The sequence below is a fragment of the Oncorhynchus keta genome, chromosome 26, assembly GCF_023373465.1.
Source record: "Oncorhynchus keta strain PuntledgeMale-10-30-2019 chromosome 26, Oket_V2, whole genome shotgun sequence".
NCBI classification, from domain to species: Eukaryota; Metazoa; Chordata; class Actinopteri; order Salmoniformes; family Salmonidae; genus Oncorhynchus; species Oncorhynchus keta.
Window position 1 is genome coordinate 41090210 of NC_068446.1, and position 13359 is coordinate 41103568.

At 42.7% G+C, this 13359-nt stretch overlaps 1 protein-coding gene and 1 long non-coding RNA gene across 2 annotated transcripts; one reads left to right on the forward strand and one right to left on the reverse strand.

The window, feature by feature from the left end:
- Positions 1–251: 251 nt before the first annotated feature.
- On the reverse strand, positions 252–4261 carry si:ch73-330k17.3 (IGFBP domain-containing protein). Its single transcript, XM_035756647.1, has 4 exons — positions 3882–4261; positions 1268–1355; positions 769–985; positions 252–476 (listed from the first exon to the last, which is right to left on the reverse strand). Exons 1-4 carry the CDS (start codon positions 4255–4257, stop codon positions 426–428), a joined length of 732 nt encoding a protein of 243 aa, XP_035612540.1. The 5' UTR covers positions 4258–4261; the 3' UTR covers positions 252–425.
- Positions 4262–11420: 7159 nt separating this feature from the next.
- Positions 11421–12162, forward strand: LOC127912239 (uncharacterized). The gene is made up of 3 exons (XR_008081615.1): positions 11421–11488; positions 11566–11831; positions 11908–12162. It is a non-coding gene; the product is annotated as an uncharacterized LOC127912239 (long non-coding RNA).
- The last annotated feature ends 1197 nt before the right edge of the window (positions 12163–13359 follow it).

Consider the following 13359-nt stretch of genomic DNA (forward strand, 5'->3'; position numbering starts at 1 on the left):
GGCTCTGTATAAAACTTTATCAGAGAGGATTAGAGTATTGCTCTGTCTAAATTCACTCCCTCAACCTCATCGGTCTAAAATCTATTACAAATCAAGCATGTACTCAGAAAGATAGGATACTCAGATGTGTGTTGTTATTGTACCCCAACAACAACATGGATATTTGATCCACTACATTATACAATTGCGCGTGTTGGTATATGTAAAGACATGTTATAATCTACAAAAAACAAACATTTTTATTCACAAAATTCAAGATGCAGTCAATTTATTACATTGAAAAATGTACACAGGCATTGTATATAACACAAAAAAAAATATTATTGTCAAGTTATTCAAATAATGTATTTGAAAATAGCTGCCATTCAGTATCTGTAACACACTGTATCAGTGAACATTTTAGTCAGGAGTTTCTTCTCAAAGCATCAGTTCAGACATCCAGGCACCAAGCACACAAGATACCCCTCCGCATTACTCTGTTGAGAAAATATATATACCATTCAAAAGGTGAAGAAATGTATTATCCCAAAGCAGATTGTGAATGTTCAATCTATTATAAGGAATGTAAAGCATTTACCACTGCTACCCTGGTGTAGATACCAACAAGAGAAATTGCTATCTTTTAGGATGTCATAAGGTGAATGCACCAATTTGTATCTGGATAAGAGCGTCTGCTAAATGACTTAAATGTAAATGTAAATATCTATCATACAGTTAGAATTCTGGGTAGGATTAGTCCGTTCGCAACTTGACACGCTTGCAGCTCACCTGTAGGTTGTGGTGGCAGATGGGGTGGTGGTGGTGACGGTGGGGCTCGGCCAGGTGGTTGTGAACACACCTCCCAAAGCGGTGCAGGCAGGTGGGGTCTGAGGGGGCACAGGTCTGTGGGCAGGAGGCTGAGGATGGGGGTCTCAAGACCAGACAGCTGGAGCATGACGTGTGCTGGCAGGTACCATGACACTCCTGCTTCTCCAGGGACACTGACCTGCCGCAGGGAGAGACAGTAATTCATGCAGCTTTTAAAGGACACGAAAAGGGTAGTACATGGGAGGAGGCAAGTGATGAGAACTGAGAGGTAGAGTTGGGGGGGATCAATTCCGTTCCAATTCTGACAGATTTTCAATAGAATTGACCCTAACTTTTGAGAGAATTGTTCTGTTTCCAGGCCAGGAAAACAGGTAGAAACTCTGAGGGGAGGGAGAGAGGGAGAGAGGGAATGGACTGCGGGTTTGGACTGAGATGTCCCGGTCCAGATATATTCACCCACCTGGCAGAGCACACCTCATTAGGATTGGCCTGACAGTACTCCCAGGTGCATTCTGGGCGACAGGACTCCACATCCAGGGTCTCCAGCACTGCCAAGAAAAAAACTGCTTATGAGACAAAGGACGGTAAATGACGTAAACCATACAACCTAAACCATACATTACTATTCATGTCATATAACCTAAACCATACATTACTATTCATGTTATATTACCTAAACCATACATTACTATTCATGTTATATTACCTAAACCATACATTACTATTCATGTCATATTACCTAAACCATACATTACTATTCATGTCATATAACCTAAACCATACATTACTATTCATGTTATATTACCTAAACCATACATTACTATTCATGTCATATAACCTAAACCATATAACAAAAACCATACATTACTATTCATGTCATATAACCTAAACCACACATTACTATTCATGTTATATTACCTAAACCATATAACAAAAACCATACATTACTATTCATGTCATATTACCTAAACCATAAATTACTATTCATGTCATATAACCTAAACCATACATTACTATTCATGTTATATTACCTAAACCATACATTACTATTCATGTCATATAACAAAAACCATACATTACTATTCATGTCATATTACCTAAACCATACATTACTATTCATGTTATATTACCTAAACCATATAACAAAAACCATACATTACTATTCATGTCATATTACCTAAACCATACATTACTATTCATGTCATATAACAAAAACCATACATTACTATTCATGTCATATTACCTAAACCATACATTACTATTCATGTTATATTACCTAAACCATACATTACTATTCATGTCATATAACCTAAACCATACATTACTATTCATGTTATATTACTTAAACCATACATTACTATTCATGTCTTATAACCTAAACCATACATTACTATTCATGTTATATTACCTAAACCATACATTACTATTCATGTCATATAACCTAAACCATACATTACTATTCATGTCATATAACCTAAACCATACATTACTATTCATGTCATATAACCTAAACCACACATTACTATTCATGTTATATTACCTAAACCATATAACAAAAACCATACATTACTATTCATGTCATATAACCTAAACCATACATTACTATTCATGTCATATAACCTAAACCATACATTACTATTCATGTTATATTACCTAAACCATACATTACTATTCATGTCATATAATCTTAACCATACATTACTATACATGTCATATAATCTTAACCATACATTACTATTCATGTCATATAACCTAAACCATACAACCTAAACCATACACTACTATTCATGTCATATAACCTAAACCACACATTACTATTCATGTCATATAACCTAAACCATATAACCTAAACCATACATTACTATTCATAGACTTGTTTATACTGTATTATTGACTGTATGTTTGTTTTACTCCATGTGTAACTCTGTGTAGTTGTATCTGTCGAACTGCTTTGCTTTATCTTGGCCAGGTCGCAATTGTAAATGAGAACTTGTTCTCAACTAGCCTACCTGGTTAAATAAAGGTGAAATAAAATAAATAAAAATAAATAAATTCATGTCATATAACCTAAACCATACATTACTATTCATGTAAAACTACTACTAGTAATAGTGTATAAAACAATGAAGGGGACCACCATGAGCATCCATCCTATATAGAGCTGTCTGTAACGGTCAGATTTGGCTATTTCTCTGTGATGTCGGATATATTAAATAGGAGAATCTACAACAATTGAATCCTTAACTATACAGACGATAGTAACAGATAGGACCATAAATATCAGCATGAGATTAGACAACGGGTAGGACCATTCATTTCACCGTACGTCTAGATAACAGGTGTAATTTATGTGTTACCTGTTAACAGGAGAAGGTATATTTGATTAAAAAGGATTCCTTCACCGACACTCGCATTTCACAGCTCGTAAATAAGAATAGCCTCGTTGGTGCCAATTTCTGGTGCGTACGTCTCCACAGCTCAATTGATTACATCTCAGGTATGGAATGTACGTCGTATCATTTAAAGATTCATTACACGGACGAGCAGCAGACCGTGATTCAGAAGCACAGTTTCATCGCTTCTCATTCAAAACCAATGAGATTTTATCATGCATCGTGTATCGTAAAGCAGGGGCGCAACTTTGTTTTTAGACGTTTAGGGGACACATAAATATAAATATCTAATAATTGTTTTATCCATCCAGTCGGATTAACACTCCAAATAGCCTACCCGGCCAATCGGAGGCGTCCCCATGGTCCTAAAGCACACCGTTGCCACGTTTTGTATCACATTCCAATTACAAAACTAGGGGGGGACTAAAATCTAATTTCAGACATGTCCCCCCCTGTCCCTGTCCCCAGTGAAAGTCGCACCCCCTGTAGTAAAGTATTAGAATGCTTGCAGTTCTATCATCTGGGTCCAGGGATATTCTCCTTGATTTCGCGACAGTGCACTCTGCTCACAGTGAACATGGTTTTAGTGTTCAACCACTTGTAGTGATCAAATTGTCCTGCACAGATCACCATAAGAGAAGTGCATTGAATAACATGGTGTTGTCCGTCAGTGTATCCTACCTGCTTTACAGATACCTTTACGTTCCTCTACGTCTGGTATTCCCTCAGCAGCCGAGACAGACTCCTGGTAGACACACACCAGCCCCTCGTCACACTTGCCCAGGTAGTCCCAGGTCCCACCACAGCTCTCCCCAGCTGTCCTGGCACAGGCTGGGCAGCAGCCACAGACCCCAGTGGTCAGGCCACCTTTACACTGGAGCTTCAGGGCCCGGCGGTGGGTGCAGTGGATCCTCTCACAGGGCGGACAGTGGAGGGCCTGGAGGGTCTGGGACTGGGCCTCGGATCGGTGTGAGGTCTCTGACCCTGACACCCCCAGTGATACTGCTACTGCTACAACCAACAGCCACATCTGTGTATGACAATGACTGATGATCATTCTGGCGGTGTCGCGTATGAGGTGAGAGGACTTGGTGAGGATCTTTTATGCGGGCGTCATTGGCAACACCTAGGCAGTGTACAAGGCACCACCTCTCCACCCCCAGTGGCAGCCAATGAATGAAGGGGGGTGTATAGTGCGTGTGTGTGTAGTGTGTGTAGTGTGTGTAGTGTGTATAGTGGGTGTGTGTGTAGTGTGTGTAGTGTGTGTAGTGTGTGTATAGTGGGTGTGTGTGTAGTGTGTGTAGTGTGTGTAGTGTGTATAGTGGGTGTGTGTGTAGTGTGTGTAGTGTGTGTGTGTATAGTGCATGTGTGTATATTGTGTGTAGTGTGTGTAGTGTGTGTGTAGTGTGTGTGTGTATAGTGGGTGTGTGTGTCTAGTGTGTGTAGTGTGTGTAGTGTGTGTGAGTGTATAGTGGGTGTGTGTGTAGTGTGTGTGTGTATAGTGGGTGTGTGTGTAGTGTGTGTAGTGTGTGTAGTGTGTGTGTGTATAGTGGGTGTGTGTGTAGTGTGTGTAGTGTGTGTGTGTATAGTGGGTGTGTGTGTAGTGTGTGTAGTGTGTGTAGTGTGTGTAGTGTGTGTGTGTGTATAGTGGGTGTGTGTGTAGTGTGTGTGTGTATAGTGGGTGTGTGTGTAGTGTGTGTAGTGTGTGTAGTGTTTGTTATCCATCAACCCCCTTATCTTTACCATCTCCTTCGTTGTTGTTTGTTCATTCCAAATAAATCTTTCTTTCGCAGTGATTTTTGCAGTAGGTGTGTGGGTGTGTGTGTAGTGTGTGTAGTGTGTGTAGTGTGTGTGTGTATAGTGGGTGTGTGTGTAGTGTGTGCAGTGTGTGTAGTGTGTGTGTGTATAGTGGGTGTGTGTGTAGTGTGTGTAGTGTGTGTAGTGTGTGTGTGTGTATAGTGGGTGTGTGTGTAGTGTGTGTGTGTATAGTGGGTGTGTGTGTAGTGTGTGTAGTGTGTGTAGTGTGTGTTATCCATCAACCCCCTTATCTTTACCATCTCCTTCGTTGTTGTTTGTTCATTCCAAATAAATCTTTCTTTCGCAGTGATTTTTGCAGTAGGTGTGTGGGTGTGTGTGTAGTGTGTGTAGTGTGTGTAGTGTGTATAGTGGGTGTGTGTGTAGTGTGTGTAGTGTGTGTATAGTGGGTGTGTGTGTAGTGTGTGTGTGTATAGTGCGTGTGTGTATATTGTGTGTAGTGTGTGTAGTGTGTGTAGTGTGTGTAGTGTGTGTGTGTATAGTGGGTGTGTGTGTAGTGTGTGTAGTGTGTGTGTGTATAGTGTGTGTGTGTGTATAGTGGGTGTGTGTGTAGTGTGTGTAGTGTGTGTGTGTATAGTGCGTGTGTGTATATTGTGTGTAGTGTGTGTAGCGTGTGTAGTGTGTGTAGTGTGTGTGTGTATAGTGGGTGTGTGTGTAGTGTGTGTAGTGTGTGTGTATAGTGTGTGTGTGTGTATAGTGGGTGTGTGTGTAGTGTGTGTGTGTATAGTGGGTGTGTGTGTAGTGTGTGTAGTGTGTATAGTGGGTGTGTGTGTAGTGTGTGTAGTGTGTATAGTGGGTGTGTGTGTAGTGTGTGTAGTGTGTATAGTGGGTGTGTGTGTAGTGTGTGTAGTGTGTGTAGTGTGTGTGTGTATAGTGGGTGTGTGTGTAGTGTGTGTAGTGTGTGTAGTGTGTGTAGTGTGTGTGGTGTGTGTATAGTGGGTGTGTGTGTAGTGTGTGTAGTGTGTGTAGTGTGTATAGTGGGTGTGTGTGTAGTTTGTGTAGTGTGTGTAGTGTGTATAGTGGGTGTGTGTGTAGTGTGTGTGTGTATAGTGGGTGTGTGTATAGTGGGTGTGTGTGTAGTGTGTGTAGTGTGTGTAGTGTGTATAGTGGGTGTGTGTGTAGTATGTGTAGGGTGTGTAGTGTATAGTGGGTGTGTGTGTAGTGTGTGTAGTGTGTGTGTGTGTATAGTGGGTGTGTGTGTAGTGTGTGTAGTGTGTGTGTGTATAGTGGGTGTGTGTGTAGTGTGTGTAGTGTGTGTAGTGTGTGTGTGTATAGTGGGTGTGTGTGTAGTGTGTGTAGTGTGTATAGTGGGTGTGTGTGTAGTATGTGTAGTGTGTGTAGTGTATAGTGGGTGTGTGTGTAGTGTGTGTAGTGTGTGTGTGTGTATAGTGGGTGTGTGTGTAGTGTGTGTAGTGTGTGTGTGTATAGTGGGTGTGTGTGTAGTGTGTGTAGTGTGTGTAGTGTGTGTGTGTATAGTGGGTGTGTGTGTAGTGTGTGTAGTGTGTGTGTGTGTATAGTGGGGGTGTGTGTAGTGTGTGTGTGTGTATAGTGGGTGTGTGTGTAGTGTGTGTAGTGTGTATAGTGGGTGTGTGTGTAGTGTGTGTAGTGTGTGTGTGTATAGTGGGTGTGTGTGTAGTGTGTGGAGTGTGTATAGTGGGTGTATGTGTAGTGTGTGTAGTGTGTGTAGTGTGTGTAGTGTGTGTGTGTATAGTGGGTGTGTGTGTAGTGTGTGTAGTGTGTATAGTGGGTGTGTGTGTAGTGTGTGTAGTGTGTGTAGTGTGTGTGTGTATAGTGGGTGTGTGTATAGTGGGTGTGTGTGTAGTGTGTGTAGTGTGTGTAGTGTGTATAGTGGGTGTGTGTGTAGTGTGTATAGTGGGTGTGTGTGTAGTGTGTGTAGTGTGTATAGTGGGTGTGTGTGTAGTGTGTGTGTGTGTAGTGGGTGTGTGTATAGTGGGTGTGTGTATAGTGTGTGTGTAGTGTGTGTAGTGTGTATAGTGGGTGTGTGTGTAGTGTGTGTAGTGTGTGTAGTGTATAGTGGGTGTGTGTGTAGTGTGTGTAGTGTGTGTAGTGTGTGTGTGTATAGTGGGTGTGTGTGTAGTGTGTGTAGTGTGTGTAGTGTGTGTGTGTATAGTGGGTGTGTGTGTAGTGTGTGTAGTGTGTGTAGTGTGTGTAGTGTGTGTGTGTGTGTGTGTATAGTGGGTGTGTGTGTAGTGTGTGTGTGTATAGTGGGTGTGTGTGTAGTGTGTGTAGTGTGTGTGTGTATAGTGGGTGTGTGTGTAGTGTGTGTAGTGTGTGTAGTGTGTATAGTGGGTGTGTGTGTAGTGTGTGTAGTGTGTGTGTGTATAGTGGGTGTGTGTGTAGTGTGTATAGTGGGTGTGTGTGTAGTGTGTGTAGTGTGTGTAGTGTGTGTAGTGTATAGTGGGTGTGTGTGTAGTGTGTGTAGTGTGTGTGTGTGTAGTGTGTGTGTGTATAGTGGGTGTGTGTGTAGTGTGTGTAGTGTGTGTAGTGTGTGTAGTGGGTGTGTGTGTAGTGTGTGTAGTGTGTATAGTGTGTGTGTGTGTAGTGTGTGTAGTGTGTGTAGTGTGTGTATAGTGTGTGTGTGTATAGTGGGTGTGTGTGTAGTGTGTAGTGTGTGTAGTGTGTGTGTGTATAGTGGGTGTGTGTGTAGTGTGTGTAGTGTGTGTAGTGTGTGTTATCCATCAACCCCCTTATCTTTACCATCTCCTTCGTTGTTGTTTGTTCATTCCAAATAAATCTTTCTTTCGCAGTGATTTTTGCAGTAGGTGTGTGGGTGTGTGTGTAGTGTGTGTAGTGTGTGTAGTGTGTGTGTGTATAGTGGGTGTGTGTGTAGTGTGTGTAGTGTGTGTAGTGTGTGTGTGTATAGTGGGTGTGTGTGTAGTGTGTGTAGTGTGTGTAGTGTGTGTAGTGTGTGTGTGTGTGTATAGTGGGTGTGTGTGTAGTGTGTGTGTGTATAGTGGGTGTGTGTGTAGTGTGTGTAGTGTGTGTGTGTATAGTGGGTGTGTGTGTAGTGTGTGTAACCCATAGTGGGTGTGTGTGTAGTGTGTGTAGTGTGTGTGTGTATAGTGGGTGTGTGTGTAGTGTGTGTAGTGTGTATAGTGGGTGTGTGTGTAGTGTGTGTAGTGTGTGTAGTGTGTGTAGTGTATAGTGGGTGTGTGTGTAGTGTGTGTAGTGTGTGTGTGTGTAGTGTGTGTGTGTATAGTGGGTGTGTGTGTAGTGTGTGTAGTGTGTATAGTGGGTGTGTGTGTAGTGTGTGTAGTGTGTATAGTGGGTGTGTGTGTAGTGTGTGTAGTGTGTATAGTGGGTGTGTGTGTAGTGTGTGTAGTGTGTGTAGTGTGTGTGTGTATAGTGGGTGTGTGTGTAGTGTGTGTAGTGTGTGTAGTGTGTGTGGTGTGTGTATAGTGGGTGTGTGTGTAGTGTGTGTAGTGTGTGTAGTGTGTAAGTGGGTGTGTGTGTAGTTTGTGTAGTGTGTGTAGTGTGTATAGTGGGTGTGTGTGTAGTGTGTGTGTGTATAGTGGGTGTGTGTATAGTGGGTGTGTGTGTAGTGTGTGTAGTGTGTGTAGTGTGTATAGTGGGTGTGTGTGTAGTATGTGTAGGGTGTGTAGTGTATAGTGGGTGTGTGTGTAGTGTGTGTAGTGTGTGTGTGTGTATAGTGGGTGTGTGTGTAGTGTGTGTAGTGTGTGTGTGTATAGTGGGTGTGTGTGTAGTGTGTGTAGTGTGTAGTGTGTGTGTGTATAGTGGGTGTGTGTGTAGTGTGTGTAGTGTGTATAGTGGGTGTGTGTGTAGTATGTGTAGTGTGTGTAGTGTATAGTGGGTGTGTGTGTAGTGTGTGTAGTGTGTGTGTGTGTATAGTGGGTGTGTGTGTAGTGTGTGTAGTGTGTGTGTGTATAGTGGGTGTGTGTGTAGTGTGTGTAGTGAAAGTGGGTGTGTGTGTAGTGTGTGTATGTGTGTGTGTGTATAAGTGTGTGTGTGTGTATAGTGGGTGTGTGTGTAGTGTGTGTAGTGTGTATAGTGGGTGTGTGTGTACAGTGAAGTGGGTGTGTGTGTAGTGTGTGGAATACATGTGTAGTGGTGTAGTGTGTGTAGTGTGTGTAGTGTGTGTGTGTATAGTGGGTGTGTGTGTAGTGTGTGTAGTGTGTATAGTGGGTGTGTGTGTAGTGTGTGTAGTGTGTGTAGTGTGTGTGTGTATAGTGGGTGTGTGTGTAGTGTGTGTAGTGTGTGTGGTGTGTGTATAGTGGGTGTGTGTGTAGTGTGTGTAGTGTAGTGTGTAACAGGTGTGTGTAGTGTGTGTAGTGTGTATAGTGGGTGTGTGTGTAGTGATAGTGGGTGTGTGTATAGCTGTGTATAGTGTGTGTGTAGTGTGTGTAACAGGTGTAGTGTGTGTAGTGTGTGTAGTGTATAGTGGGTGTGTGTGTAGTGAATAGTGGGTGTGTGTGTAAGTACAAGTGGGTGTGTGTGTAGTGTGTAGTAGACCTGTGTGTGTGTGTATAGTGGGTGTGTGTGTAGTGTGTGTGTGTAATGGGTGTGTGTGTAGTGTGTAGTGTGTGTGTGTATAGTGGGTGTGTGTGTAGTGTGTAGTGTGTGTAGTGTGTATAGTGGGTGTGTGTGTAGTGTGTGTAGTGTGTGTGTGTATAGTGGGTGTGTGTGTGTGTGTGTAATAGTGGGTGTGTGTGTAGTGTGTGTAGTGTGTGTAGTGTGTGTAGTGTATAGTGGGTGTGTGTGTAGTGTGTGTAGTGTGTGTGTGTGTAGTGTGTGTGTGTATAGTGGGTGTGTGTGTAAGTGTGTGTAGTGTGTGTAGTGGGTGTGTGTGTAGTGTGTATAGTGTGTGTGTGTGTAGTGTGTGTAGTGTGTAGTGTGTGTATAGTGTGTGTGTGTATAGTGGGTGTGTGTGTAGTGTGTGTAGTGTGTGTGTGTGTAGTGTGTGTGTGTATAGTGGGTGTGTGTGTAGTGTGTGTAGTGTGTGTTATCCATCAACCCCCTTATCTTTACCATCTCCTTCGTTGTTGTTTGTTCATTCCAAATAAATCTTTCTTTCGCAGTGATTTTTGCAGTAGATTAGCTTGATCCAGGTCTGCTGTACAAGACTCTTACAAAGACCCTTTGTAATACAGGTCACATGACGACAACCAAATGGGGCAATTCAGTGGGATCAGATAGTCACCTTCTTACAAGGCCAAAAGGACAAGATTAGACATTGGCAGGTTATCTGAACAACCCTCTGTGCTTTCTAGAAGTCTGGAGGCCCCGTAATAAACGTCTAGCGAGTCGTGTGCCTTAAAACGAATATGTACACGACGTCTCTGAGGTCAGACCCTTGACCTGACCCTTGACCTGACATCAATCAACGGGCCGCTCTGCCGCAAGAATGATGAAATATCAACAGTTGAAAACTATTATGGCAGAAACAAGTTAAAGGGAAAAGTCTGATGGAGATGAAGTCCCTCACGTCAATGGAATGAAACGGTTTATTAACGTAATGTAGTTAGAAACTCATTCGCCAGACCTCTTCCCATTATGCTCTGTGCACAATTAGCAGATCAACCCACAAAAATAACATTACAATTCCTCAGGTATAATTGTAACAATTCATTTTTTTTTTTAAATTGGGGGCATGAAAAACAACAACAACACTTCAGTCTAATACAATGCTCCTATGTCCAATACCAATCCAGAAAATAATGAATATTACAAATCAAATCAAAGTTTATTTGTCACGTGCGCCGAATACAACTGGTGTAGTAGACCTAACAGTGAAATGCTGAATACTACAGGTGTAGTAGACCTAACAGTGAAATGCTGAATACAACAGGTGTAGTAGACCAAACAGTGAAATGCCGAATACAACTGGTGTAGTAGACCTAACATTGAAATGCTGAATACAACAGGTGTAGTAGACCTAACATTGAAATGCTGAATACAACAGGTGTAGTAGACCTAACATTGAAATGCTGAATACAACAGGTGTAGTAGACCTTACAGTGAAATGCTGAATACAACAGGTGTATTAGACCTAACAGTGAAATGCTGAATACAACAGGTGTAGTAGACCTCACAGTGAAATGCTGAATACAGCAGGTGTATTAGACCTAACAGTGAAATGCTGAATACAACAGGTGTAGTAGACCTCACAGTGAAATGCTGAATACAACAGGTGTAGTAGACCTAACAGTGAAATGCTGAATACAACAGGTGTAGTAGACCTTACAGTGAAATGCTGAATACAACAGGTGTAGTAGACCTCACAGTGAAATGCTGAATACAACAGGTGTAGTAGACCTTACAGTGAAATGCTGAATACAACTGGTGTAGTAGACCTTACAGTGAAATGCTGAATACAACTGGTGTAGTAGACCTTACAGTGAAATGCTGAATACAACTGGTGTAGTAGACCTTACAGTGAAATGCTGAATACAACAGGTGTAGTAGACCTAACAGTGAAATGCTGAATACAACAGGTGTAGTAGACCTTACAGTAAAATGCTGAATATAACTGGTGTAGGTAGACCTCACAGTGAAATGCCGAATACAACAGGTGTAGTAGACCTCACAGTGAAATGCTGAATACAACAGGTGTAGTAGACCTAACAGTGAAATGCTGAATACAACAGGTGTAGTAGACCTAACAGTGAAATGCTGAATACAACAGGTGTAGTAGACCTAACAGTGAAATGCTGAATACAACAGGTGTAGTAGACCTTACAGTGAAATGCCGAATACAACAGGTGTAGTAGACCTTACAGTGAAATGCTGAATACAACAGGTGTAGTAGACCTTACAGTGAAATGCCGAATACAACAGGTGTAGTAGACCTTACAGTGAAATGCTGAATACAACAGGTGTAGTAGACCTCACAGTGAAATGCTGAATACAACAGGTGTAGTAGACCTTACAGTGGAATGCCGAATACAACAGGTGTAGTAGACCTCACAGTGAAATGCTGAATACAACAGGCTCTAACCAATAGTGCAACAAAGGTATTAGATGAACAATAGGTAGGTAAAGAAATAAAACACCAGTAAAAAGACAGACTATATACAGTAGTGAGGCTATAAAAGTAGCAAGGCTATATACAGTAGAGAGGCTATATACAGTAGAGAGGCTATAAAAGTAGCGAGGCTATATACAGACACCGGTTAGTCAGGCTGATTGAGGTAGTATGTACATGTAGATATGGTTAAAATGACTATGCATATATGATGAACAGAGAGTAGCAGTAGCGTAAAAGAGGGGTTGGTGGGTGGTGGGACACAATGCAGATAGCCCGGTTAGCCAATGTGCGGGAGCACTGGTTGTTCGGCCCAATTGAGATAGTATGTACATGAATGTATAGTTAAAGTGACTATGCATATAAGATAAACAGAGAGTAGCAGCAGCGTAAAAGAGTGATTGGGGGCCACACAATGCAAATAAACCGGGTACCCATTTGATTACCTGTTCAGGAGTCTTATGGCTTGGGGGTAAAACTGTTGAGAAGCCTTTTTGTCCTAGACTTGGCACTCCGGTACCACTTGCCATGCAGTAGTACAGAGAACAGTCTATGACTGGGGTGGCTGAGGTCTTTGACAATGTTTAGGGCCTTCCTCTGACACTGCCTGGTGTAGAGGTCCTGGATGGCAGGAAGTTTAGCCCCAGTGATGTACTGGGCCATACGCACTACCCTCTGAAGTGCCTTGCGGTCAGAGGCAGAGCTATTGCCGTACCAGGCAGTGATGCTCTCGATGTTGCATCTGTCGAACCTTTTGAGGATCTGGGGACCCATGCCAAATCTTTTTAGTTTCCTGAGGGGGAATAGGCTTTGTCGTGCCCTCTTCACGACTGTCTTGGTGTGTTTGGACCATTCTAGTTTGTTGTTGATGTGGACACCAAGGAACTTGAAGCTCTCAACCTGCTCCACTACAACCTCGTCGATGAGAATGGGGGCGTGCTCGGTCCTCCTTTTCCTGTAGTCCACAATCATCTTCTTAGTCTTGGTTACGTTGAGGGATAGGTTGTTGTCCTGGCACCACACAGCCAGGTCTCTGACCTCCTCCCTATAGTCTGCCTCGTCGTTGTCGGTGATCAGGCCTACCACTGTTGTGTTGTCTGCAAACTTAATGATGGTGTTGGTGTCGTGCCTAGCCATGCAGTCTTGGGTGAACAGTGAGTACAGGAGGGGACTGAGCACGCACCCCTGGGGAGCTCCAGTGTTGAGGATCAGCGTGGCAGATGTGTTGCTACCTACCCTCACCACCTGGGGGCGGCCCGTCAGGAAGTCCAGGATCCAGTTGCAGAGGGAGGTGTTTAGTCCCAGGATCCTTAGCTTAGTGATGAGCTTTGAGGGTACTAT

What these genes read in the sequence shown, in the direction of transcription:
- si:ch73-330k17.3 (XM_035756647.1), bottom strand. Translation starts at nt 4,257, where the DNA reads ATGATCATCAGTCATTGTCATACACAGATGTGGCTGTTGGTTGTAGCA. An exon ending in TAAAGGTATCTGTAAAGCAG is followed by an intron (nt 1,356 to 3,881) that starts GTAGGATACACT and finishes TTTTCTTGGCAG; the next exon opens with TGCTGGAGACCCTGGATGTG. An exon ending in AATGAGGTGTGCTCTGCCAG is followed by an intron (nt 986 to 1,267) that starts GTGGGTGAATAT and finishes TCCCTGCGGCAG; the next exon opens with GTCAGTGTCCCTGGAGAAGC.